The sequence below is a fragment of the Paramacrobiotus metropolitanus genome, unplaced genomic scaffold, assembly GCF_019649055.1.
Source record: "Paramacrobiotus metropolitanus isolate TYO unplaced genomic scaffold, Prichtersi_v1.0 Parri_scaffold0000155, whole genome shotgun sequence".
Classification (NCBI taxonomy): Eukaryota; Metazoa; Tardigrada; class Eutardigrada; order Parachela; family Macrobiotidae; genus Paramacrobiotus; species Paramacrobiotus metropolitanus.
The window spans coordinates 107662-130480 of record NW_026570375.1 but is presented as its reverse complement, the minus strand read 5'-3'; the positions used below and the strand labels follow the sequence as shown (position 1 = coordinate 130480).

Sequence of the window (22819 nt, the reverse complement as noted above, 5' to 3'; positions counted from 1 at the left end):
AAGTTGCTGAGAAGACAAGGACAAGGGATAGAAATAGGAAAGTATTAGAAGTACAATAAACACGTGAACTCAGTGTATTACACATGCGATATGCGTTATCGCTAGCTAGCGGTTCCTATCGTAAATGCCTTATCATTTTCCTGTTTTTCGGTAATGTGGTGTTGTTCAGAATCAGTGTTCATTGAGACTCAATAAACATGATTGAGAAACGTATATGCTAGCGGAAAGCAAGCAACTTTTGGAAAACTGAGTGATTTTGTTTGCAACTGCTGATCTGACGTCAAAATAAATATCTTGCGCATTAAGTAATAAGACACCGTTCCGCAATTATCATCGTGGTTTCCAGAAGCCAGTACTCACCACGAGTAAATTTGATTTCGGTCTTTCGATAAGTCCGCAAACTGCTATGGCTACAAATTCCGTCTCTGAGCAGGATGTAGGCGAAACCAGCTATACTATGCGCACATCCATGGATGCATCCCAAGTTTTTACAACGATTAAAAACTTGCGAGCCAGCAACGTGCTGTGCGATGTGATCGTAATCGGAAACGATTCGACCGAAGGAGTTCCATGCCACCGCATTGTACTTAGCGCCCACAGTACGTTTTTCCGCACTATGTTCACCGCTGGTCTCAAGGAATGCCACGAGAAAGAGGTCAAACTACAAGAATTATCTTTGGCAGTTTTGCAGAAGTAGGCTGACTTATAATTAACGCATTGCAAAAAACTTAAGAGACGCTGTAACAGTAGAAAGACATATTAAGGCAACTAACAGTACAATTCACATTCACAACCATTGATCAGCTACTTAATGTGGTAAATATGAAGATGTTTACTTGTACAATACTGATGACAATTCTTGCAGTGTGGTGGATTACGTTTACTCCTCAGAAATCACCGTTGACGATAGCAACATCCATGCGCTGCTTGCTGCATCAGTCTTCTTAGACACTGTTCCTTTAGCCAAAACGTGCTGGGAATTTTTGGAACGTCATTTATCCAGGAACACCTGTTTAGCCGTTTTCTGCTCTCTTCACTGCGAAACGCACCGACCACAGTTGACCGATCGGGCCAGAACACTAATCCTGCGGCACTTTGCTGATATTTCCAAAAATTCAGCTTTTTTGCAGCTAAGCAAAGACCAGGTTGGTACTAAATGGGAAACTTGTGCAGCGCTGTGGTTACCATACAGGTTCTTTAAATATTATCATTCAAAATTTCAACGAGATCGATGCTGCTTCACTCAGTCAGTCAATCGTTTAATGCTATAACTCGACCGATGCATCTTAACTCGAATGACTTACCTGCTATTCAACTGCAGCGCTTGGAGTTAGCAGCTTTTAGGTATGCAGTATGCAGCTTGGAAAGGTGCAAGGTCACCATATAGTTGCAGTTTTAACTTGTGACTGCGATCGTCAGAACCGAGAAAAGTAGCTCAGTTTATTAATGTTTTAATCGATGCGTAGGTCGTTATATGAATGTTTATGTCCACAGTAACAACATGTAAGTCAGATTAGACGCAGTCACGCAGCATGGCCAGCTTCCGATAAATCTGCATCCATAGTACTTATAATACGTTTATGATTAGCAAGTCAAAACAAACATAATCCCGGCAAGGTCAACCGATTAGACACTATTGTGTTTGTTTTGATATACTTTTATCCAAGCGTCACACTTTTTGTTGCAGGTAATCGAATTAATCAGTTCAGACGACTTGGAGGTTGAACGCGAGGAGGACGTACTCAGTGCCGTAATGCGTTGGCTGTATTATGACCTTGAGCACCGCCGTCCGCAGTTGTATGATGTCGTTCAATTTGTTCGGCAACCGCTTCTGAGTGTAACATCGCATCCCGACTACTTTCTTGCCCTGATGAACGCCATCAAAGACAGCCCGGCTGGAGGACAGCTGCGAGATGGGGAATACCTTATTCAGATACCCAATCGCCGGCAAGACGCCGCTGCCTGCCAGGCACGTCCGAGAAATCGATGCGGTAATCAACGACGTTCGGTTCTTAAGGGTTCTATAAGTAATGACTAATGAGCATACCTTATTACGGTATTTACAGGATTAACAACAGTAATTGTGTGCGTCGGAGGATTTACCAACAACCATAAAACAACACTTTTGACTGAATGTTTTGACCCGATTCGTCAATTTTGGATTAGCTGGGAAAAAGCACCATCTAATGATAATGTATTGGACGTCGGTCTAGTCAACCTGGATGATAAGCACATATTTCTCTGTGGCGGATTTGCGTGGCATACCCGTAGGACTTTGGCGAGTGTACATCGATACGATGTCAATCCTAGCAAATGGGAAGCAGTAGCACCCATGCAAACGGCCCGTTCCGGTCACGGTGTGGCCGTGCTGAATAACAGCATCTATGCACTTGGAGGCAGTAGATCTAACAGCATGGGCAGATACGAGTCGACGGACACGGTTGAACGATACGACCCATTGACAAATACGTGGACATCTGTCGCACCCTTGCAGGTGCCGCTCTCTTGCTTTGCCAGTGTGGCTTACAATGGGCAGCTGTACATATTTGGCGGAGGTACTGGTAACGACCAGACGACGCGGTTTGTATTCCGCTACGATCCCCTAGCAGATCAATGGAGGAAATTGACGAATATGCCTACTGCACGGCGTCGTTGCTCGGCGTGTGTCGGACCAAGCGGTCTAATTTATGTCATTGGTACGCTTGTACTTAAGCATCAGTGCTACAGCTTACATCAACATAATTAATAAATATTGTCAATAAGATTTACTACCTACTTGTTTTTTGTCCTGCAGGTGGGATCTCAGCACAAGGGGAAGATCTGGCCTGCGTTGAGGCATATGACACGCATACCGATAAATGGTTGACCAAGCGTAAGATTGATTTGCACAGGATTTTTGCACTGAATTTTGAAATGCTAACACTAACTTGGGAACTAAACGAATAGATATTATATCAGAAATATCTATATTTTTCGAATGTATTATTTCAGCTTCCATGGGCATGGTGAGGCATGCCCCGGGTACCACCTGCGTGGACGATAAAATCTACGTCTTGGGAGGAGGTTACGATGATTGGGCTTGTCACAGCAGTATTGAAGTGTATGACGAAATTTTCGATACATGGACCACACATCCCAGCCAGATGCCCACTGCACGGGCCAATTTCGGCTGCGTGACCTTACGTATCGCGAAACTGTAGAAAATCATGACTGCACAACGCCAGCTGTGGTTCGAGGCTGCTGTGCGGGTGGATAATGGCGCACTGGTCGAAGCTTATATTTTGCGTATTTCCGAAGTTTGTGCATCATGTAGAAGTGTACTTTGCTTACTTGACATTGTAATTCTTATTATAGCAATCAACAAATGCCCAGGCCATAATTCAACCGGTTTGTATCAGACAGAAGGGGTACGAGTACGTATTATCGTATATCGTAATTTGAGTTATTTTATTTCTGGGCCAGTTTTCTTTGTTTTCGACTTAATGTTATTACAGCAATGCCATATTGTGCTCTGGAAGCTTTTCCACGGATCATACATACTCGCACAGTTTTGGCAATCAACCGGTGCTTTTTAAGATTGTAATTATGCCAAAGGTCAGTCTACAATGCTTAATCAAACTGTGTTCACCGAACGAAATAATACTTACAGGTTAGAGCGTTTCATACGTATAGTACCTGCATTTTATACTGTAATAAATTACAGTTTTTAACCAGCCCATCCTCACTGGTCAGTCGAACTTCATCCTGTAATGGTCGGTGCAAAATTCAAATTAAATACTTACAGCATAAAATAGCCAATCGAGCAGCCAATACCATATGTACTGTACAAAGCGTAGTTGCCCAAACGTTCAAAAGCAGCACTGTATAGTATGTCTCAGCTGACCGTGAGTGTCGCTGGTCCAGAACACAAAAGTATTGTACGTACGTCGTACGGCTATTTCAGTGGACGTCCACTCTTGTCGTCGAGTACCAGTCCTTTATATCTCCAATGACGAACAGAGCACCGCGTACCAGCATCAGCCATCTGCCATCCTCGCGGTGCAAATCCGTCCAATGCGCAGTTTAAGGCATGACTGCGCGTTAACACTAATTCCGATCAGAATTCGCTTGCATTTCATGTGCTAGTACTGTACACACTTTTTTCTGCCTCAAAAATCAGTTAAACTGCTATCAGGCAGAATACAGCTAATCTATTTTTTTCCATGGAACCTGTCCGTTAAGCAGATCCGCGCACACAATTACGATTATTACGATTCATCACGGTTTCTAGAAGTTAAGCAGTACTTTCTGGTTTCGGGCTGTCCATGAGTTTGCGAACTGCGATGGCCACAGATTCCGTCTCTGACTGCGGGCAGAACGCGGAAAACCAACGTGTTGAAGAAAGCCATGCCGTGCGCACCTCCATGGATGCCAACCACTTTCTGACAACGATAAAGAACTTGCGTGCCAGCGATGTGCTTTGCGATGTGATTGTGACTGGAAACGATTCGACCGAGGGCATTCCGTGCCACCGCATCGTACTCAGCGCCCACAGCTCCTTTTTCCGCAACATGTTCACGGCTGGTCTAAAGGAATGCCACGAGAAAGAAGTCATACTGCAAGAATTATCTTCGGCTGCCCTGAAAAAGTGAGTCGACTTGAAACTTCGAGTATAGCGGGTGATTTATTAGAATCCTTGACAGAAGGATAGGGTATTTTCGCTGTACTTTCATTTTGGTGACGGTTCCTGTAGTCTGCGGGTTTACAGTGTACAGTGTACAGATACGAATAGGAAAAGAGAAATTCAGCTATTCTACTACGTATTGCGGTAAATTTGGAAATGAGGAAGCTTGTATTATTACAACTGTTTGCAGTGTGGTGGATTATTTCTACTCAGCTGAAATCACCGTTGACGATAACAATGTCTCTTCACTGCTGGCTGCAGCACTTTTTTTGGACATTGCCCCCTTAGCCGACACATGCTGGGACTTTTTGGAACGTCATTTCTCCGAGACCACGTGTCTGTCCATTTTCAGTTCTCTTCACTGCGAGTCACATCGACCAGCGTTAACCAAACGCGCCAAGGAAATAATTCTTCGACACTTTGCTGAGATTTTCCAACGTCCTGGTTTTCTCCAGCTCAACAAGGACAAGGTTGGTATAAGTATAAAAGAAATTATGCAATATTTTGTCCGTTGTCGTGACGTTACTGGTATAATTGCAACTATTCCGTATAGTGTGCAGTTATTTTGTCATCAGTCATATGCAGTTTTGCCGCTGTTGCAGGTAATCGAGTTAGTCAGTTCGGACAACTTGGTGGTGGAGCGCGAGGATGACGTACTCAGTGCCGTAATGAGTTGGTTGCACTATGACCTTGAGCAGCGGCGTCCACAGTTGTACGATATTGTTCAGTTTGTTCGGCAACCATTGCTCAGTGTCGCATCGCATCCCGACTACTTTCTGGCCCTCATGAACGCCATCAAAGACAGCCCGGCTGGAGAACGATTGCGAGAGGAAGCCTACTTGAACCAGATACCAAACCGCCGACAAGACGCCGTAGCCAGCCAGACACGCCCGAGAAACCGAGGTGGTGAGTAGTTGGCTGCCTATTGCTTCTGTAAAGCTCAGTCAATGATCAGACCTTGTAATAACGATGATTAACAGGATTAACGACGGTTATTGTATGCGTTGGAGGATATGCCGCCAACCACAACGGGATACTTTCCACTGAATGTTTTGACCCGATTCGTGCATCGTGGACTAGCTGGGAAAAAGCACCGTTTGATTACAATGTCTTGGACGCTGGTCTTGTCAATCTGGATGATACGTTCTTGTTTCTTTGTGGCGGGTATCATGGTCGTAATAACGTGTTGCGGGACACGTACCGGTACGATATCCGGGGTGGTAAATGGGAAGCAACGGCGCCCGTGCCAGGGGCCCGTTACGGCCACGGTGCTGCAGTGCTCAATAGCAGCACATACGTGTTTGGAGGATCGGATGGTACGGGCGGGTACACCTGCACGGTTGAACGTTATGACCCATCTGTAAAAAAGTGGACATGCGTTGGATCTTTACCGATGCCGCGGACCCTTTTCGCCAATGTGGCTTATAATGGGCACTTGTACATGTTTGGCGGAAGAAAAACCGACGTTTCTGCTGGCACGACGGCTTCGGCATTGCGCTACGATCCCGGAACGAATGAATGGAAACGACTGGCGAGTATGCCTACTGCTCGGCGTATGTGCTCGGCCTGTGTCGGACCAAGTGGTCTCATTTATGTCATCGGTATGCTGATAGCAGTCTGTGTCTCAGCCTTTATTGTCCTGTGGTTGGTACAATTCAAGATCGTCAATACATGTAGTTCACAATAATTACGTTACTTAATGTCCCGTAATAAATTACTTCGTCCTGTTTTACTCTGCAGGAGGAATTTCAGCTCAGAATGAAGATTTGTCCTGCGTTGAAGCGTACAATATGCGAACTGATCAGTGGTTAACCAAAAGTAAGATTGACTGAACAGAATTTGAACTGTTTGGACTGAAGAAATCGATTGTCTAAATGATATAACACACATCCAGGTACTGTTTTAATCGTAAATATTACGAGTGTTTCAGGCAACATGAAGATAGCGAGACATGCTGCGGGCACCGTTTGTGTGGACGATAAAATCTACGTCCTGGGAGGAGGTTTCAATAGGGTGGCTTGTCACAGCAGTATTGAAGTATACAGTATGACGAATTCTCCGATACGTGGACCACACATCCCAGCCAGATGCTCATCGCCCGGTCCAATTTTGGCTGCGTGAGTTTACGTATCGGGAATTGTTAAGAAATCTCGACTACATGATGATCGGCTGCTGTGGTTCAACGTCGGCTGATATAAGTAACGGATGGATCAAATATCGCATTATATTCAGCCTTGTCGCAAAGTTCGAATTTATGTTTTTTATGCGTAAAGGTTACTTGAGTGTCAATTACTTGATAAAATCATTTATCTAAAATTTCCTGCCCTTGATCTTGCCAGAGCAGTAACTAAATTTGAGCTGCTTCGTTGCTGCGGCGGTTTTTTTTTGTGTTTCGACTTAGTGTTAAACGGATGCGGAGCCTTTTTACATATTTTTACTAGGCTGGATAAACTATCAGTGTGGGCGATTTGTTACTCAAGTGTGCTTTTTTACCTACCGAACATTCCATCAGTCACGGATCGCAGCGCTCTTTTAATCATCAAGTCCAAGTATTAAAAATAAACAAAAAAACAGGAAATACAAAATTTCATCTGATAGAAAAATAAAAGGGTAGTCTGAACCAAGGAGACACCGGTTTGATCACAATAAAAAATCACAATCCTACACCGCATTGCGCCGCTTCCACCATCCTTGACAAACCGCTTAATCAGCTCCACCTCCTGCTGCCGCGCCGCAATGACACTGGGTGGATCCCGACTATCCGCCGCCCGCAGATCCAGATGATGCGCTCCCTCCGCCACCAGCACGGCCACCACTGTCTCCGACACATTCTGCAGCACGCCGCCGCGGTGCCAAGGATCCAGCAGGCCGTTGGAAAAGATGATGTTGGAGGCGGCGGACAGGCGTTGCGCGCCGTATTCAATGCGCAGAGCGGAATCGCGCGGCACGACAGCGTAGTGTTTCTGGCAGTAGGCGGCACGGAGATCCTTCGTCCAGGGTAGATAGGGGAAGAAGTCTTCCTGGCCGCCGTAGGTGCCACCGGATAAGGTCATCTGGGTGCAGGCCTGGTAGTCCCAGGCAGTGGCGTCCGTGCCGGTGCCGCAGCCGGTGGGATCGGCGCAGTCGTCAAATTCCGCCCAGATATCGTGGCATTTTTCACTGGTCTACAGAACACTTCATTAATTCACATCAAGCTGCAAACGTACAAAAGTTACCGCAGAATACAACGAAACTACGAAAGTAGTGGTTCTAACTTCTAACGTAATTTGTCTCCAGTTTTTCCAAAGAATCTGTCAATTTTTCCAAAGAAGCTGTCTTTTTTTAAAATATTTATTTTTTATTAACTGCACACCAAATTCCTTTTGTAATTTTTTTAAAATTACATCAGATTGTCAACGTACAAGAAAGAGTGAAAGAGTGACGTACTTCGTCGAAAATAACGAAAAAAGACAAATCTTTAAATTTATTTTTCAGAAAATCCGTTAATTCTGAAGTAAATGCGTTAATTTAATGCTTCGTTACTTAATTCACCTTTTACTTAATTAATCTTGACAAAATGGTACATTAATTTATGTACCGGTTATCAACGTAAAACAGTAATCGCAGCAAACAAGGAAAAATTCAATAATTCATCAAATTTTTTCAGCGTGTTTTTTCAACCCTTTTATTGTCACTTACGGAATAAAACAAATTGGCCGCCTGCGCCAGCCCGGCGAGCGCTCCCTTGGGATTCCCGGTGATGTACTGACAGGAAGCATTGACCGGCCAAGCGGGCAGCGGCGCCAGGAACTGTGCCGGGTAGGGATAGTTGACCATGGCCATGGAAGCGAAGGCATTCCGCACCCATCCCACCAACTGCTTGTAGCCACCGTTCGGGTTCAGCGGATCGCACAGGTTGAAGGTGATGCTAAGGTTACGGTAGCCGTCGGGGCCCTGTCCAGAGAGGGTGTCCATGGCGGTGAAGGCTTCGCGCACACGATCGCCACACCCGGGAACAGCTGCAAAATTACAACAGATTTCAATACAAAATCAGCCGTCGTCAGGGTGGCTAGGCCATACAAGGAAATATTTATATTATTTTACTTTTGAACCGGGCTGAACGCTGCGCATTAATCAGCATTCCAAATTTCCAATTCCATCAAGGACCGAAAAGTCTACATTTAATTTAAAAAAAACAAATGACAAATATTAAATACAGACAAAGCCGGAAAATAATAAAAAGACTATTCTACAACAGATACGGTTGTTTTTAGAGTTTTAATACCGTAGATTATTGTCGGGGCGTCTTCTTTGTGCTAGACTGACTGGATTGTGTAATAACATCAAAATTTTCATAAGCGTACCGGAAAAATATTTGGTGACATCCTCGAAGAACGTCCGATTGTCGCCGATATCGGCAATCCCAAATACCGGCGCACTGGCCGCCAGCGCTCCGTCGATGATATTGGGATATTTCTGGCGCATGTACGAGCTCAGAATGCCGCCGTAACTTCCGCCGAAGGCAATGATGGGAGTATTTGTCGCGTTCAGCTGTGCGGTGACAGCATCCATGAGGACGGCGTAATCGGCCAACGCTTGTTCCACCGTCAACAGCCCGATGTAGGGATTCTGCAAAAAAGAACATGCCGACTTCACACACACTTACAAAATCATCCGTTTTTGCCAATGAACATTAATTTAGTTTTAAAAGAAGCACTTTTATTAATATTGCTGTTAATTTTATTATATAGTTCTGCGGCAGAGTGGGTGTTTTCTGGGGCAAAATGTTGCTTCACAAGTTTTTTTTAACCAGGAATAAGTTACAATTTTATTACTGCATGGAAAACATATAATGCGCAAAACAGCGGAACTATGTATTTGTTAAAAGTTCAAAACCCATATCCAATGAAACGAATCCCTATACCATCCACTTTCGTGCTGATTTTAAGCAATTTATTGCTTACTGCTTAATTTACTTGATCATGAAAATCACGAAATGGATTTAACTTCCACGTAAAGTCAAACAAATAAATACTACAACAAATATGAAATTTAAATATTCAATAATATCCGAAAAAAATCAGCAAAACTGCAAATGTAAACTGAAAATGCATGGTTAATAATGATTTATTTCACTGGTTTTCCCGCTGGAAATTTTCTCAAAATCTGTTTTTCATTTATCCTATTAAAAGAATTTCATAATTATACAATCGCTAAGTATTACGCATGTTTTCAAAAAATTTCGGACTAACAAATAACCACTGCCGATCTTACCTGGAAACTCTTGGACGGCCCCGCAGGCAGCGACTTCCCGTAGAACCGATGCTCGGCGAACACGATGAGCGCCTCAAACTGCGGCGCAATATCGAACATGAACCCGGTGTTGGCGTAGAAGGACGTGATGGGACCCTCATTGCCCGTGTAGAAGAAAATCGGTCCCGTATTGGGATTCCAGAATTTGGAGCAGATCAGGTAGCGCTGCTTGAAGGTCTGCACGTCGAAGGCGTTGTAGTTAAAATGGTCCAGCACCTGATCGAAGTACAGTTCTTTGTACGGGGGTGGATCGGTGCGTCGCGAGGCCGCCAGACGATCGCGAGAATACGCGGTGATGGCCAAAAGACAGGCGAGAAACGCGCAGACGAGCAGGCGCTGGAATGCCATGGTGGTATGGAGGAAATTAAAATTGGAGACTGGTGTTCCAGCAGCGCGCTGATTATAGTTGTGATGGAAAAGTCATAAGAACTTGTGTCATCGATGGAATGGTAATCAAGGATGATTTAAGCTTGTGATAAAGTTAGTTCAGTCACCTTGTTTATCAGCGAATACCGCAACAAACTTTTGTTTACGCTGGCATTTTTGATAAGTCGGTTTTGGCATTCCGATTGCGGAGATAAAAGACAAATTTTGAGTCAAGTCGCAGTGTTCAGTGTTGGCTACTCCTCCGGCGGTCGCTTGATCGGTAGACCATCCACCATTTCCATTTTGTGTTTTCCAGCTGTCTTTCCGCTGCGAATGCAAATTTTACTAAGCTACCTTGACAAAACAGATCTGTCTAACAATTATATGACGTAATTTTTATGCTAATAAATCAGATAAATGGTAGCACTTTACAGTTTACACTGTTTAAGGAAAAATAAGGATGCCTGTTTTGACGTTCCAGTCATGCTTTATTTACCAGCTGCAACTTCCGGCTGCAGAAGTTGGAATTCCACTACAAATAATTCCGTCTCATGTAGCGATATCCCAGTACGTCGACACATTGATGCCCTTATACGTACAGCGCGATAACGTCTTCGGGTTGAAACATCTGTTACCAATCGAAATCATCTTTACCGCTGATGAAATCTGCATGCGTCACGCTTGACTGCGTAATGACATGGTAAATGTGCTAAATGGTTTCTTGTCGATTCACGAATCGCGGAATAGATTGGCAGATCAACGACCCTGGATGCAAGATAAATCTTTTTATCAATCACCGGAGTTTTTTATGATTGAAGTAGAAGCATCATTCCGTTTATGAATCAGGGACGTTTTGAGCTCCATGTGTGCATTCGTCCCAGAAAATCAACCTACCATCGCTTACGCAGTGTACGTTGTTGTGTGGAAAGTTCCAGCTGCTTTGAGCATGTTTCTGGGAATCTGTTAGCTCAACTGATGCACATTCTCCCCGATCCAAAATCGCATGAATGTCACGTTGAGAAGTGTCCGCTGTATCTTTTAATTCTTCGGTCTCCCTACCCGAGTCTTTCGTCAGTTTGCTCGTTAGTTAGTCCTTGAGTGCAGTACTACTACTTGCCAAATCGGGATCTCGACTCTGGAGTTTGTTGTTTCATCGATCTCTCTATGGGCCACATGATGGACGAGGAAGCGCGCCTATGGACCCTCAACCCCTATGAACTGAACCGTACCCCCCAGCACATCCCGCCCACCGACACCCGCATCGTCCACACCACCGGCCGCATCCTGGAGCAGGAGCTGCAGTGCGCCATCTGTCTGGACATTCTGCGCAACACCCGCACCACCAAGGAGTGCCTGCACCGTTTCTGCGACGACTGCATCAGTCAGGCGCTGCGCAACGGCAACCGCGAATGCCCCAACTGCCGCACCAAGCTCATCTCCATGCGCTCCCTGCGTCCCGATCCCCTGTTCGACGACATCATCCGGGTGCTGTTCCCCAATCGCCGGGAGATGGATGAGCAGAACGCGGCTAAGTTGGCGCTGCTGGCCACGGGGAGCGAGCCGCGACGACGTCGAAGAGGAGCAGGTGGGGGTGGCGGTGCGGGGGGTAGTGGTCCGGCGCAGGCCAAGGTGGTGGCCCCCGCGGTGGAGGAGGATGACGGGGTGCCGGTGGTGTGTATGGAGTTGCGGCCGTATGAGCGGAAGATGGTGGCCGCCGGGCAGACGGAGGTGCTGGAGAAGTGGAAGCCGGCCAAGCGCTTCGTGCGGGTGAAAGGCAGTGCCAAAGGTAAGAGACGGTAGTCCATGTGGGATTTATTAATAATTACATAATCCTACTCCTGAGCGCTTGGAGATGAGGGACTTCCTAGGAAATGTTTCCGTTTTTTTATTATTTTGGTTTTTGGTTGTTGATTTCTTTGGAAACTGGTCATTTTCATCGTTAAATTAAGTTGCGCTTTAGGATGGCATGTGTTCTGTATCTTCTGTTAGTTTGAAATACTTTTAGTGAATTCGGTTTTTCCTGATTGAGACAATTTGCGAAACGAAAGATTGAGAAAGAGATGATGATTTTCTGTTATGATTTTTCCGATCTGTTAATTAATTTTCTGGTTTATGAGTTATTGGAATCCTTCCTGATTTGTTATTAGTTTTGTTATTATTGTATTAAGGTTTTTCTGTTCTTACCGGTTAGTGCTAATATGTGGAGTGTTGTAGTTGTCGTCTTCAGTGTACTGAGTGTACACTGTACATGCACAGAGGAATATTTACCGCCTTGTAGCTTTTTTAAAGAAAAATGTGCGCTTTATTTTTAGTTTCGTATCGCGCAGGCATAAGCATATTATGCCTGCGCGATACTCCTACATAAGTTAGTTAGGTTCGATTTTTGCTGTTGACGCCTTGTACCGAATTTTCTCTTCTGCGGCGTGTAGATTTCTTCATGTTGAGAATTTTAGTAAAGCGCATATTTTCAAATAGCAGTCACATGCGGCATCTTGATTTGCAGTCGATCACGTGTGCCGTTTCATCCTGACCCGTTTGCTGGTGGAGCGCCAGAACAGCTCCGTCGTGGACATCAACGGGATCGACGTGAGCAAAGTGCAGATCTACCTGAAGATGGCCAAGAACGACTACCATCTCCTGCAGCACAGCCTGACCCTCCTGGACGTCCACGAACGCTACTGGAACATTGGGCGCCCCATGAAGTTCGCCTTTGCCTTCTCGGGCAACATCAAGCTGAAATGAAGATAATCCTTGTAGATAGCGTTTGTTTCAAGTTCTCTTGACGGTTATGGTTGAGTATTGGCGGATTGATTTCGTGTTCCATTATTACTGGTGAAATGGGAACATTTTCGAGTTTTGTTTCTCAGAAGGGTTTGCGGGGGAGGTGGTGCAGTTTGTCGGTTTAATTTTGCAGCGTGTGCTGGAAATGGGACGTTATATGAATTAGGTTGCTTTGGCGTTTTCTTTTTGGATAATTTTTTGTAAAGGAAATCTCTCTTTTTGCGCATTTTGCTGGCAGTTTGTTACGTAATATTAATATTATAAAATAATTATGCTTTCCCTGGATTTGATGCACCTGTAAGCAATTTAATATGCTGGTTGTTGTTCACTAATGGTAAGATAAACGAATATTGGAATAAGGAAGTACAAAATAAATTGGCTTTTTTGGATCCGGATATCGATCGAACGGCGAACAGGCGTATTTTTTTAACGAATCCAAATACAAAAATCTTCAACAAGATCCATAAAAGGCGATCAAAAAGCAGCTTAAGTAGCAATACTGGAGACGCATACGTGTCAGCTGTATGAAAGAAAATGCAGTAAAAAACCAATCTACACGAAATCGAACAATCTTAATTCGATGGACACCTTTGCGTCGGTACAGCTGTCGGTAACAACAGAGTCTTTTTCCCAGTATGTCTCATGTCTTCGGGGCGGAAGTGCTGACTGCATATCCGGTGATGGTTGAGGAATCCCGTTTGTTCCAGATCTTGTCGGCGTGCAAACGCAAAGAAGGCCCGGTACCGCTCGGTATCGCGGTTTTTAGGAACGCGGAAGAACGACAGACCGGACGACCCGTCCGAGCGATTATTGCAACCATAGACAACGCAGATGGAACCGCGGACCATCTTCGCTTTCGCCCGGCGCTCGTAATGGTAGGGATTGATACAGACCTCCCCGTCTGTCGAACGGCAGGTCTTCTGCTGCTTCAACCGCAACGCCGGTCCCCGGAATGCTCGAATAACAGCCTCGTGCAGGGGAATTTCGTTTCCATGAAGCTGAAAGAAAAAGTATGTATCAAAGTGTGTTGAAAAAGTAATTCAAAATCAGCGAAAAAAATAAGTACGAATTTGTTAAACCTTTTGGCAACAAATTTCATGTTACCCTGACGTGAAGGTCGTCCCGGCAGACAACACAGTCCGTAGCGGAAGTATCACCCGCGGACAATGCGATGCACATTTTCCGCAGCGTCTCCGGTTCGGTTTTGAATGTTCTGACCAAATATTTGGACACCTTTCTGGCGTAGGCCGGTTTAACCAGGGGAGACCGGTTTATGATGAGCGTCTCCAATGTAGAAGGATTACCTGAGACATAAAAACAATTTCTTATAAAAAATACATGTATGGCATAATAATTTTCAATCAAGGCGAGCATAACTCATGATAACTGTGGTAATTATGTACAATTAATTACAGTAGCAGCTGAGTAGCTTACGGTAAACACCATTCAGTTTTTCGTTGGCAATCTTCTCTTTAGCCTGTTGTCGTTGCAGCTGCATTCTGATGGAGCGTTTTTCATTAGCCTAATTTTAAATAAATTTCTGGTTCAGTTTTTCTGAGATTAACCACATAAATTAAAAGAAAGCATGACTGTAAATCACATTATTATACAGTCGACATCAACGAAATAATTCAGATTGCCACTCAACGTGGAAGTTACAGAGTTGCTATTACCTTCTTCGCCTGAAGCTTTTTCCGTTTTTGCATGATGCGCTCTTCTTCTTCTTCTGTACATGTTGCGTATTCGAGGTAGTACTTCAGCTGAGTGAGGGACATTAAAATCAGTTCCTCATCGGGTGGTAAAGAAAATGCAGAACGCGAGACGTTCCCGCTGCCACTTGGCTGATGCTCCATCCCCAGATCGTCCACGGACTGACTTGAAGTTGAGTCCGACTCCATTCTCAGGAATAAATTCTGGATACCGTCCACTAATAAGTGAGATAAATCTTACACAACAGTAAACGCAATGTCCACAATGCTTATAGGCGTGTGAATAAACAATAAACAAAATTTCAAAAAAATCGAAAACTGAAACGTTGTGAACCTCCAGCACGCAGTATTTGTGGCTGAGATTTCACAGTGACGCCCGGAGGTAGTATGGCCTAAGATGCAACTCTTAACTATACAGAAGCCTTGATTGTCCGCTACCGGGCGGCCGTTTCCGTGGCGCACAAAGCGTATTGCCCTTGGCACATTGTTGATGTTTCTCATGTTTCTATTTTTCTTGCTGCGAAGATCATTTTGAAACGTTTCGAAACTCCTAAATTTGAATGCTTTGGAAAGCATAATCACTGCTTTATTGTCCCACCATTGGAATTGATCTGAAATTCATTTGCTCTGCTTTACGCTCTTTCAGTCTTTCTCCCGTTAGTTGTACTGTAATTTGTAACCCTGACAATCATCGAAACTCGCTTTGTTGTGGTTGTGGAAATACGTTCTGGCTCAGATTTCTTGTCATTGGAAACTTGGTTGCACCTTTGTTTGCTGCCCATGGATGCATTGTGAATTTAGTGAACAGGACGGGAATTTTCTTTTCAAATTTCCGATTTTGGAAAGCCACTTGCTTGTCCATCGTTGGGTGACTTCTGTGCCGTGTGGAGGTGTAACGAAGTAGAAGGTGAGTGGTTGCTTTTGAAGTTTCTTGAACAGAGCATTCTGTTTGCAACTCTCTTTATTCTGGGCAATGAAGTATGAATATGGATTATGTAAGTGCAGAGTACAGACAACATGACGACTGTTGTCATTGCTACCAGTAGATCACATGGTTCTCGCAGTTTCTGTTTGCATGTACTAAACTCTGAAGCAAAATTCCGAGCTCCATGCTTTTGTGTGTTCCCCTATTCAGATGCTGTTTTGAGATTTTTAGTTTCGATGATGTTCTGATACAATAATAAGTTGGAAATTTTGTTAAGTTAAATTAATAAGTTTGATGGCAGCAACTTTCACATGAGCAATGAATAATTTATTCGACAATTTTGAACGTTCTGTTACAGTGGAACAGGGTAGAAAATTTTTAAAAAAATGTATTTTTAGTACCCGCAGTTTATTGTTCACGCTTTACAGCAGGTGATGATGGTAAATTGGTAATCAGTTAATTACAGTTCATACTCAGTTTTACTGTAATCAAAGTATAATAATACTGATAATTATGCAATAATAAGGGTCTCCTTTCGGTTGGTGTTTCACTACCGTACCCTATAAACATCAGATACAGATAGGTACGTACGTACATTTTTAACGCATTAATTACTTTTTTTAAATTCCTCCATCAGTTTAAATCAATTTGGCGATACAATACAGTCACAAGTTTCCATAAAAGTGAAAGAATTGTACTGAATACACAGCCTCAGCCGACTGCGGAAATGGGCGGCCTAATCACACAGAACATTTCGTCTAAGTTGGTCGATGCTGGTGCTGTTCCCATGACAGAGGCCGCGTTCCCGCGTTGGACGTCAATGCTGATCCGTTGGCGCAAAAACTCCGTCGCCCGTACCTCGCCTGTTTCCTGTTGTATCATCTTCCCGACTTCGGTCACCAGTCCAAGTGTTTCGACGCCAAATGCGCGGAACAGGTAATCTCGAGTGAGTTCCCGATACTTCGCCACTTTATCCTGCTCTGCGCGCGCCGCGGCTGCTCCCGCTTGCTTCGATGTTGCCGCGATGTGCGACAAAGCTACCGTGCACACACATGTGGCGTCCCAGGTCAACATCTTTCCTCTTTCCCATGGGACCAAAGTCACTCCGTCGGGGCGCTTGCCATTGGTTAGGCAAGTACCAGGTGGTTCCAGTTCTGTTTCAATACCGGCGGAAGCAAAGGCGCGTTTAAAGTGACATTGATGCAGCTGTGCCTGGGCTTCCGGCCCCGGCTTTTTTTACAACTCAGGCCATGGTATCCTCGCGCATCGGCCCATTCACCACAATTGCAACGGTGTGGAATGGTGACTGGTACGCCGAGACGCAGGCCGACAGCAATTCTGAGTGTGGTGTCGTTTAGGAAGTTACCGAGGGATGCGGCTGGAAGTGCTTCCAGCCATGCGCCATTATCCTTAGTGCTCACACCTCGAAGACGGGCTTCACTTGACATGTCTGACTGAGCTGCCGCCAGGAGGGTTTCCACCGTGCCGTGGATGATCGGTTCATCCCAAATCTTTTGGTGTTTTCTGGTTTCGAAGGCTTTTTTTACATTCACATATTGTACATATTGTAGTATATCTATATAGATATACGTAATAATTATTATCTCAAGCGCAAAAAATTCACGATCAGTTTAATAAAAGATTAAGAGTCACTAGTACTCACTACCCACTGCATGCTGCGCTCTTTCAAGAATTAAAATTTTTTGTGAAGATTGAGGATTAATTAAAGCACGTATAAATCAAAGTCACTACCCGTAGCTTACGATTAATTGCATATACATGTACATATTACAGCGTTTTAACACTGTACTCGCAAACGTACACATATACAATTTTGCGCGATATTTCGGATTTTTATTTTGGTGGTACTGTACCTAAGAATTGTCATAATTACTTTAATCTAATACAATACCTGGATTGTAATTTATTCTCCACATCGCAGCTTTCATTTGTTTTTGTTAGATTATAGTTGCTTATACTTGAAAGCTGTTAGCTCGTTTAGTTCCATATCTCCATTAAGGAGTGATGATTAATGGCTTCTTTGTTCTTTTCTTCATTCCGTAATTTTTTGTTTAACCATAGAATCCATTCCTGACAGCCAGCCATGGGCCGTATCTTCCTGGAGCATCCGGGCGGGTCGCGGCTGTACTCGTGCGGCAACTGCGACACGGTGCTGACCAACCGCAAGGAGCTGGCCAGCACCCGCTTCACCGGCTCCACCGGGCGGGCCTTCCTCTTCAACCGCGTGGTCAACATCCGCACCTCGGAGGTGCAGGACCGCGTCATGCTCACCGGCCGGCATTTTGTCCGCGATGTCTTCTGCAAGAAGTGCAACACGAAACTCGGCTGGTTCTACGAGTTCGCCACGGAGGAGGACCAAAAGTACAAGGAGGCCAAGGTCATCCTGGAGCGGGCGCTCATCATGGAGAGCGAGGGCATCGAGACGCCGGAGAGTGCCGGCGAGGGACCGCTGCCTATCGTGTGAGCAAAGGGAGCACTATTCTTGTTGGCCTTGGAAAATGGTTGAGTTGTTGACGATGTTGTGTACAGGATTGTACAGATGTGCTTGTCAAAAACGTGTGCCGGTGATTGTGGTTAGTGTCGGTTAATTTTTACATAATATATACATTTTACAAAATTATCGTTTCCCATGATTGATTGCCTTGTACTCTCGTCTCGTTTTTGGAAGTTGGTAAAATTATTGTGAAAATTGCGAGTTTTGTGAGTGTCGTGGAATGTGACTGGTTGTTGTGGATTTGTGTGAGCTGGACGTTATTGTTGTACGAAACACAACAATGTTTTAAATAAATGTAGAATGTATACTACGGGTAGTAATTTCGTGGTTTCTTTGTGTCCAGACTGCGCAGCCGTACCATGTACGTACACGACTTATTTTATGTTAGTTTATGCTGATCATGAACTAATAAAATATGCAAAACACACATGGATAGTACCGGCATACTACTTACAGTTTACGGCAAAAAAATTCAGTTGACTGATTGATAGCTTCTTGCATAGACGAATTAACTTGTAATCAGTACAAGCCGGTTTGTATTAGATTTACAGGTTCCTTATTACATTAATTTTTGGTAATCCATTTATTGTAGTTTGTACAAGCTGATCGTATTCTCTAGACCTGCTACAATTATAGTTTCAATGGATTTGATTATCTTGTATACTGCTCGACCCACTTCGGTTTGCTGGAATGCTTTATCTAACGTACCGATCAGAGATTTTCCCATTTTTTTAACAACTTTTAACCCGGTAGTCCCAGTTTGGTAGTCCATGCAAGCTTTTTGCCGTAGAACAAGCTTTACATGTAGAACCAAAAACTCGAATGCAGAACATCACGAATACTTTTCAATAGCCAACTGCCGGAAGAATTTTGCCGGTACATGTTCCAAAACCGATACGGTAGGTGCCGTTGTCGCAGTATCCACGCAGCGTCACTTCATCGCCATCACGAAGAAACGTCCTGGTGATACCGTTACCGCAGTCAATCGGCTCGGTGCCCTTCCACGATAACTCCACCATGCAGCCGCGCGATTCTTTCGTCTGCAAAAGTCAAAAACACATCTCCTTGCGTACATACTGACTGCATATAACACAGGAACCGGAAATTCTAAAAATTAATAACACGATCCTTTGAAACGCATATACCGCATTGCAAAGGTCAACATTACCGAGGCACGCTGTGATACGTACCGGTCCACTGATGGTCCCGGATCCGCAAAGGTCACCCGGCCGCATATTACATCCGTTGCTGGTGTGATGGGCCAGTTGCTGTTTCATACTCCAGTACATGTGCTATGAATTATTAACTAATCACTGCAATGGAATTCACGCGAATATTATGATGAATGGGTATCTTCTCCTTACCTTGAAGTTGGATTTGGAGATGACTTTGGCATCTCGCATATCGTCGCCCTTCAGCGCCACTTCCAGCTTGATGTCGAAGTTGTAGCGGTCACTGTGTTGGAGGTAGGGCAGGGGCTGGGGATTCTGGCGGGTGTTGTCGGTGAGGAAGGGCATCAGGGCGTCCATAGTCACCACCCAAGGAGAGATGGTCGTGCCCACGCTCTTAGCCAGGAACGGACCTAGCGGTTGGTATTCCCACCGTTGGATGTCGCGAGCTGACAAACAAATAAGAAATAGTGCAACATAGGAGAAATAATTACAGATGAAAGGCTATTTAATAGCCTAATATAACTATGAAGAAAAAGAAATTCTGTCCTGCGGGGTGCAATTGTGCAAAATCTTTTCGATAGCAGCAGTATTATTGTGTGTGTCGTAAGAATACAGCTTAAAATTAATAATAATAGAATAATAATAATAATAATAGCATACATCGATCGCTTAAAATAGTATTAGAAGATTAATAAGAATAAAATAGTATAAATAATAATTAATCGGAAATACTCTGTAGTAGTGATATTGTTCTGCTTATAAATTTTCCTGAAGTAACGATTTCACTGCTGAAGCATGCTGCAATCGTATTAATACTTTTATTTAAAACAGAAAAGTCTTGTTAATTTGTAGGGGTGTTTTGGCTTTTTTTTGTGTAACTTGGTACTTACCGCTCCAGTCATTCATCAACACCATTCCAAAAATATGCTCCTGTGCATCCTGGATTTTGATGGGTTTGCCCAGCTCGTTGCCGGGTCCGACGAAGAAAGCCATCTCCAGTTCGAAATCCATGAGTTTGCACGGTCCCCACACGGGCGGCTGCTCTGTATAATATACATTTTTTGTAGCTGCAGTAGTATTTGAGAACTGTATTACATTATAATACAGTTCTCAAATACTACTGCAGCTATAAAATTCGGGGAAGAGTGACCTTCGTTGGGACGGGTCTGTCCGTTAGGGCGATGGATATTCGTTCCGGATATGACGATGGACGATGCACGACCATGGTATCCAATGGGAAGATGCAGCCTGCACACACAGCAACATTAATTCAAGGCTGCCGGTATTAAAACTAATAAAATTCTGGCAGGTTCACAGTTTTGTAAATTGTTAGCTGTTAGGATGTCAGCCAGAAAGGAGGATTATAATAATTGTTCTTGCAAGAAAACTGCAACGTTGGTATTGTGCTAAGCTGATTACCAGTTGGGTGGTAGGGCGTGTTCCTTCCCGCGGAACATAATCCCCACGTTCTCCGCGTGATTTCGTCCCGAGTAGAAATCCGTGTAGTCGCCGATGTCCGCCGGCACGTGCATGATGGCATCGCTCTGCTTCACGAAAGCACTGCACATATACACAATATTGAAAATTATACATGTATTGTACAGTGTTTGCTAATCATTTCCAATGTCAAATTTGTTTAGTACCGGCTTAGAACACTTTTAATAAATCAGATAAAACCTCCCTGATACGTACACTCTTATGTACGTACACCCTCTGTATTAAGTACACCAAAACGCTAACCAAAATTACGTTTCACGGCAAAAAACACCTCCAAGTTCCGTACACCCTCTACATTGCGTACGAAATTTTCTTAACGGAGGTGTACGTATAAGAGAGGTTTCACTGTAGTATGCTTACGCTTCAAATAAAAAATTCGGCTTATATTTCAGTTGACAGTTGCATATATCGTTCTTTGCTGCTATTGTTGTATTAATATTTTTTCTACAGCTGGGTCTTCGATATATGTAACTGCTAGACATTAAATACCGTTTCCGTAAATCAGCATCATCGCGCAGTACCGCTTCCTCCGCGTTGAGCGCTTTCATCAGCGACTTGCGTGCTTCCTGCCATGCTGGACGTCCCAAGCTCAACAGGGTGTTGATTGTCGGCTTCAAACATCAAGGGCAAAATATATACGTTAGGTTTGCGTGTAGCTGAATAAAATCTTGCTGTCTCATATTTGAATGTGATAAGATCATTTATCAGAATTTCCTTGTTTTAATACCTGATCGAACACATGCAGCTGAGGTGATAGAATGGGTCCGGTGAAAACTTTCTCTTTTGCTGCAGATAGATCCAGAATGTATTCCCCGATGGCCACACCGATCCGCCGTTTATCCTGTACAAACACAAAACTTGTAAATAAATGAAATAAATATTGTGAATAAATAAATATGTACGGTCTATGCATACATAATGCATTTTAATACAGAGTACATAAAAAATGTTAATAATAATATCACGTTAATATTATATTATGTCCAGAATAAGAGTGTCTATATAAATATTACTATCATAAATAATTATGATTAATTATAAACTTACAAGTAACTATTATTGTAAATAATTAGACGAAAGAGCTGGATGAGTACGGTAATTTTGGCTGTGTTGACTTACGTTATCGGCAGTGCTGAACACGCCGTACGGCAGATTCTTCAGGTTGAAATCCGAGTTGGCATCGATGGTGATGAAGGAACTGAGATGCTCCTGCGAACTCATATTGGTGTTTTCCAAAATTTTCTTACAGTTTTCACCGGAAAATTCTCAGCTGGCAATTGCTGTTACACCCGATAAAAGCAATGTTGTGCAAGGCACGAGCCGGCTGCAATGACAACTGGATAAGCAGCTGGTGAAGCGCCGATAAGCGGACAGGTTAAGGTTGGTGCAGTTGCAGAACAGCCGGTTTATGACCGCAAGCAGTAGGGTGAACTTGTCGCTGCTGCTCGTGGTTATAATCATTTTCCTCGAGAGATTTTTATCGAACTACACCAAATATCGCGGCACTGATCTAGTAATTTTGAAAGCAATGAAAACTTAAGATTGCCTATTTCGAAAGTGTAACGTATACCTGTTTGTCGTAGTATCAGCCGCTGACTCATTCCTAAGTACAGTTAACACTAAACGTGTATTGTACACGGCAATAAAATTATTCGCCACTGGAGACGCCCAGTTCGCAGTTTGGTTAAAATGATTTATGGATTTTTCTTTTTTCCTTATTGCATGTACCTACAACACAACTGGAAATTAGGTTACGGCTTGTCTGCGTTTTAATACAACCGTTACGGATAACGAAAAAGAGGCGACACCGCTAAGATCGTTGCGAACAACGGAGTGCTTCCCACAAAATATTATTTGATTTTTTCTTCGTTTTTTATAAACAACATTGTTTACAATGGT

The 22819-nt window shown here is 43.8% G+C and overlaps 6 protein-coding genes across 6 annotated transcripts; 3 read left to right on the top strand and 3 right to left on the bottom strand.

Annotated features, from left to right (window-relative positions):
* Nucleotides 1-202: 202 nt before the first annotated feature.
* On the top strand, nt 203-7170 carry LOC129599823 (influenza virus NS1A-binding protein-like). The gene is made up of 12 exons (XM_055498152.1): nt 203-693; nt 866-1145; nt 1688-1991; nt 2067-2696; nt 2795-2872; nt 2992-3183; nt 4279-4627; nt 4854-5133; nt 5266-5569; nt 5644-6264; nt 6404-6481; nt 6594-7170. Exons 1-12 carry the CDS (start codon nt 407-409, stop codon nt 6782-6784), a joined length of 3594 nt encoding a protein of 1197 aa, XP_055354127.1. The 5' UTR covers nt 203-406; the 3' UTR covers nt 6785-7170.
* A 12-nt stretch (nt 7171-7182) lies between these two features.
* On the bottom strand, nt 7183-10498 carry LOC129599795 (dipeptidyl peptidase 2-like). Its single transcript, XM_055498118.1, has 4 exons — nt 9917-10498; nt 9007-9271; nt 8342-8661; nt 7183-7827 (listed from the first exon to the last, which is right to left on the bottom strand). The coding sequence occupies exons 1-4, from the start codon at nt 10301-10303 to the stop codon at nt 7216-7218; spliced, it is 1584 nt and encodes a 527-aa protein (XP_055354093.1). The 5' UTR covers nt 10304-10498; the 3' UTR covers nt 7183-7215.
* Nucleotides 10499-11025: 527 nt separating this feature from the next.
* LOC129599806 (E3 ubiquitin-protein ligase RING2-like) lies at nt 11026-13483 on the top strand. The gene is made up of 2 exons (XM_055498131.1): nt 11026-12107; nt 12825-13483. The coding sequence occupies exons 1-2, from the start codon at nt 11486-11488 to the stop codon at nt 13061-13063; spliced, it is 861 nt and encodes a 286-aa protein (XP_055354106.1). The 5' UTR covers nt 11026-11485; the 3' UTR covers nt 13064-13483.
* On the bottom strand, nt 13429-15160 carry LOC129599801 (uncharacterized). The gene is made up of 4 exons (XM_055498125.1): nt 14776-15160; nt 14537-14624; nt 14207-14406; nt 13429-14100 (listed from the first exon to the last, which is right to left on the bottom strand). Exons 1-4 carry the CDS (start codon nt 14998-15000, stop codon nt 13675-13677), a joined length of 939 nt encoding a protein of 312 aa, XP_055354100.1. The 5' UTR covers nt 15001-15160; the 3' UTR covers nt 13429-13674.
* A 153-nt stretch (nt 15161-15313) lies between these two features.
* On the top strand, nt 15314-18618 carry LOC129599812 (protein yippee-like 5). The gene is made up of 2 exons (XM_055498140.1): nt 15314-15718; nt 17819-18618. The coding sequence occupies exon 2, from the start codon at nt 17841-17843 to the stop codon at nt 18219-18221; it is 381 nt and encodes a 126-aa protein (XP_055354115.1). The 5' UTR covers nt 15314-15718; nt 17819-17840; the 3' UTR covers nt 18222-18618.
* Nucleotides 18619-19064: 446 nt separating this feature from the next.
* LOC129599797 (fumarylacetoacetase-like) lies at nt 19065-22359 on the bottom strand. Its single transcript, XM_055498122.1, has 9 exons — nt 22040-22359; nt 21648-21761; nt 21410-21531; nt 20843-20983; nt 20574-20671; nt 20314-20466; nt 19616-19869; nt 19442-19543; nt 19065-19291 (listed from the first exon to the last, which is right to left on the bottom strand). Exons 1-9 carry the CDS (start codon nt 22139-22141, stop codon nt 19097-19099), a joined length of 1281 nt encoding a protein of 426 aa, XP_055354097.1. The 5' UTR covers nt 22142-22359; the 3' UTR covers nt 19065-19096.
* Between the last annotated feature and the right edge of the window lie 460 nt (nt 22360-22819).

Coding starts and splice junctions, on each gene's coding strand:
- LOC129599823 (XM_055498152.1), top strand. CDS start 407: ATGGCTACAAATTCCGTCTCTGAGCAGGATGTAGGCGAAACCAGCTAT. Junction 694..865: donor TCTTTGGCAGTTTTGCAGAA/GTAGGCTGACTT, acceptor CAATTCTTGCAG/TGTGGTGGATTACGTTTACT. Junction 4,628..4,853: donor TCTTCGGCTGCCCTGAAAAA/GTGAGTCGACTT, acceptor AACTGTTTGCAG/TGTGGTGGATTATTTCTACT.
- LOC129599797 (XM_055498122.1), bottom strand. CDS start 22,141: ATGAGTTCGCAGGAGCATCTCAGTTCCTTCATCACCATCGATGCCAAC. Junction 21,532..21,647: donor AGCTGCATGTGTTCGATCAG/GTATTAAAACAA, acceptor TGATGTTTGAAG/CCGACAATCAACACCCTGTT. Junction 19,292..19,441: donor CCGGGACCATCAGTGGACCG/GTACGTATCACA, acceptor TGACTTTTGCAG/ACGAAAGAATCGCGCGGCTG.
- LOC129599795 (XM_055498118.1), bottom strand. CDS start 10,303: ATGGCATTCCAGCGCCTGCTCGTCTGCGCGTTTCTCGCCTGTCTTTTG. Junction 9,272..9,916: donor GGCCGTCCAAGAGTTTCCAG/GTAAGATCGGCA, acceptor TCTTTTTTGCAG/AATCCCTACATCGGGCTGTT. Junction 8,662..9,006: donor TGTCACCAAATATTTTTCCG/GTACGCTTATGA, acceptor GTAATTTTGCAG/CTGTTCCCGGGTGTGGCGAT.
- LOC129599812 (XM_055498140.1), top strand. CDS start 17,841: ATGGGCCGTATCTTCCTGGAGCATCCGGGCGGGTCGCGGCTGTACTCG.
- LOC129599806 (XM_055498131.1), top strand. CDS start 11,486: ATGGGCCACATGATGGACGAGGAAGCGCGCCTATGGACCCTCAACCCC. Junction 12,108..12,824: donor GGTGAAAGGCAGTGCCAAAG/GTAAGAGACGGT, acceptor CTTGATTTGCAG/TCGATCACGTGTGCCGTTTC.
- LOC129599801 (XM_055498125.1), bottom strand. CDS start 15,000: ATGGAGTCGGACTCAACTTCAAGTCAGTCCGTGGACGATCTGGGGATG. Junction 14,407..14,536: donor AAAACTGAATGGTGTTTACC/GTAAGCTACTCA, acceptor TTTATGTCTCAG/GTAATCCTTCTACATTGGAG. Junction 14,101..14,206: donor GGGACGACCTTCACGTCAGG/GTAACATGAAAT, acceptor TTTTTCTTTCAG/CTTCATGGAAACGAAATTCC.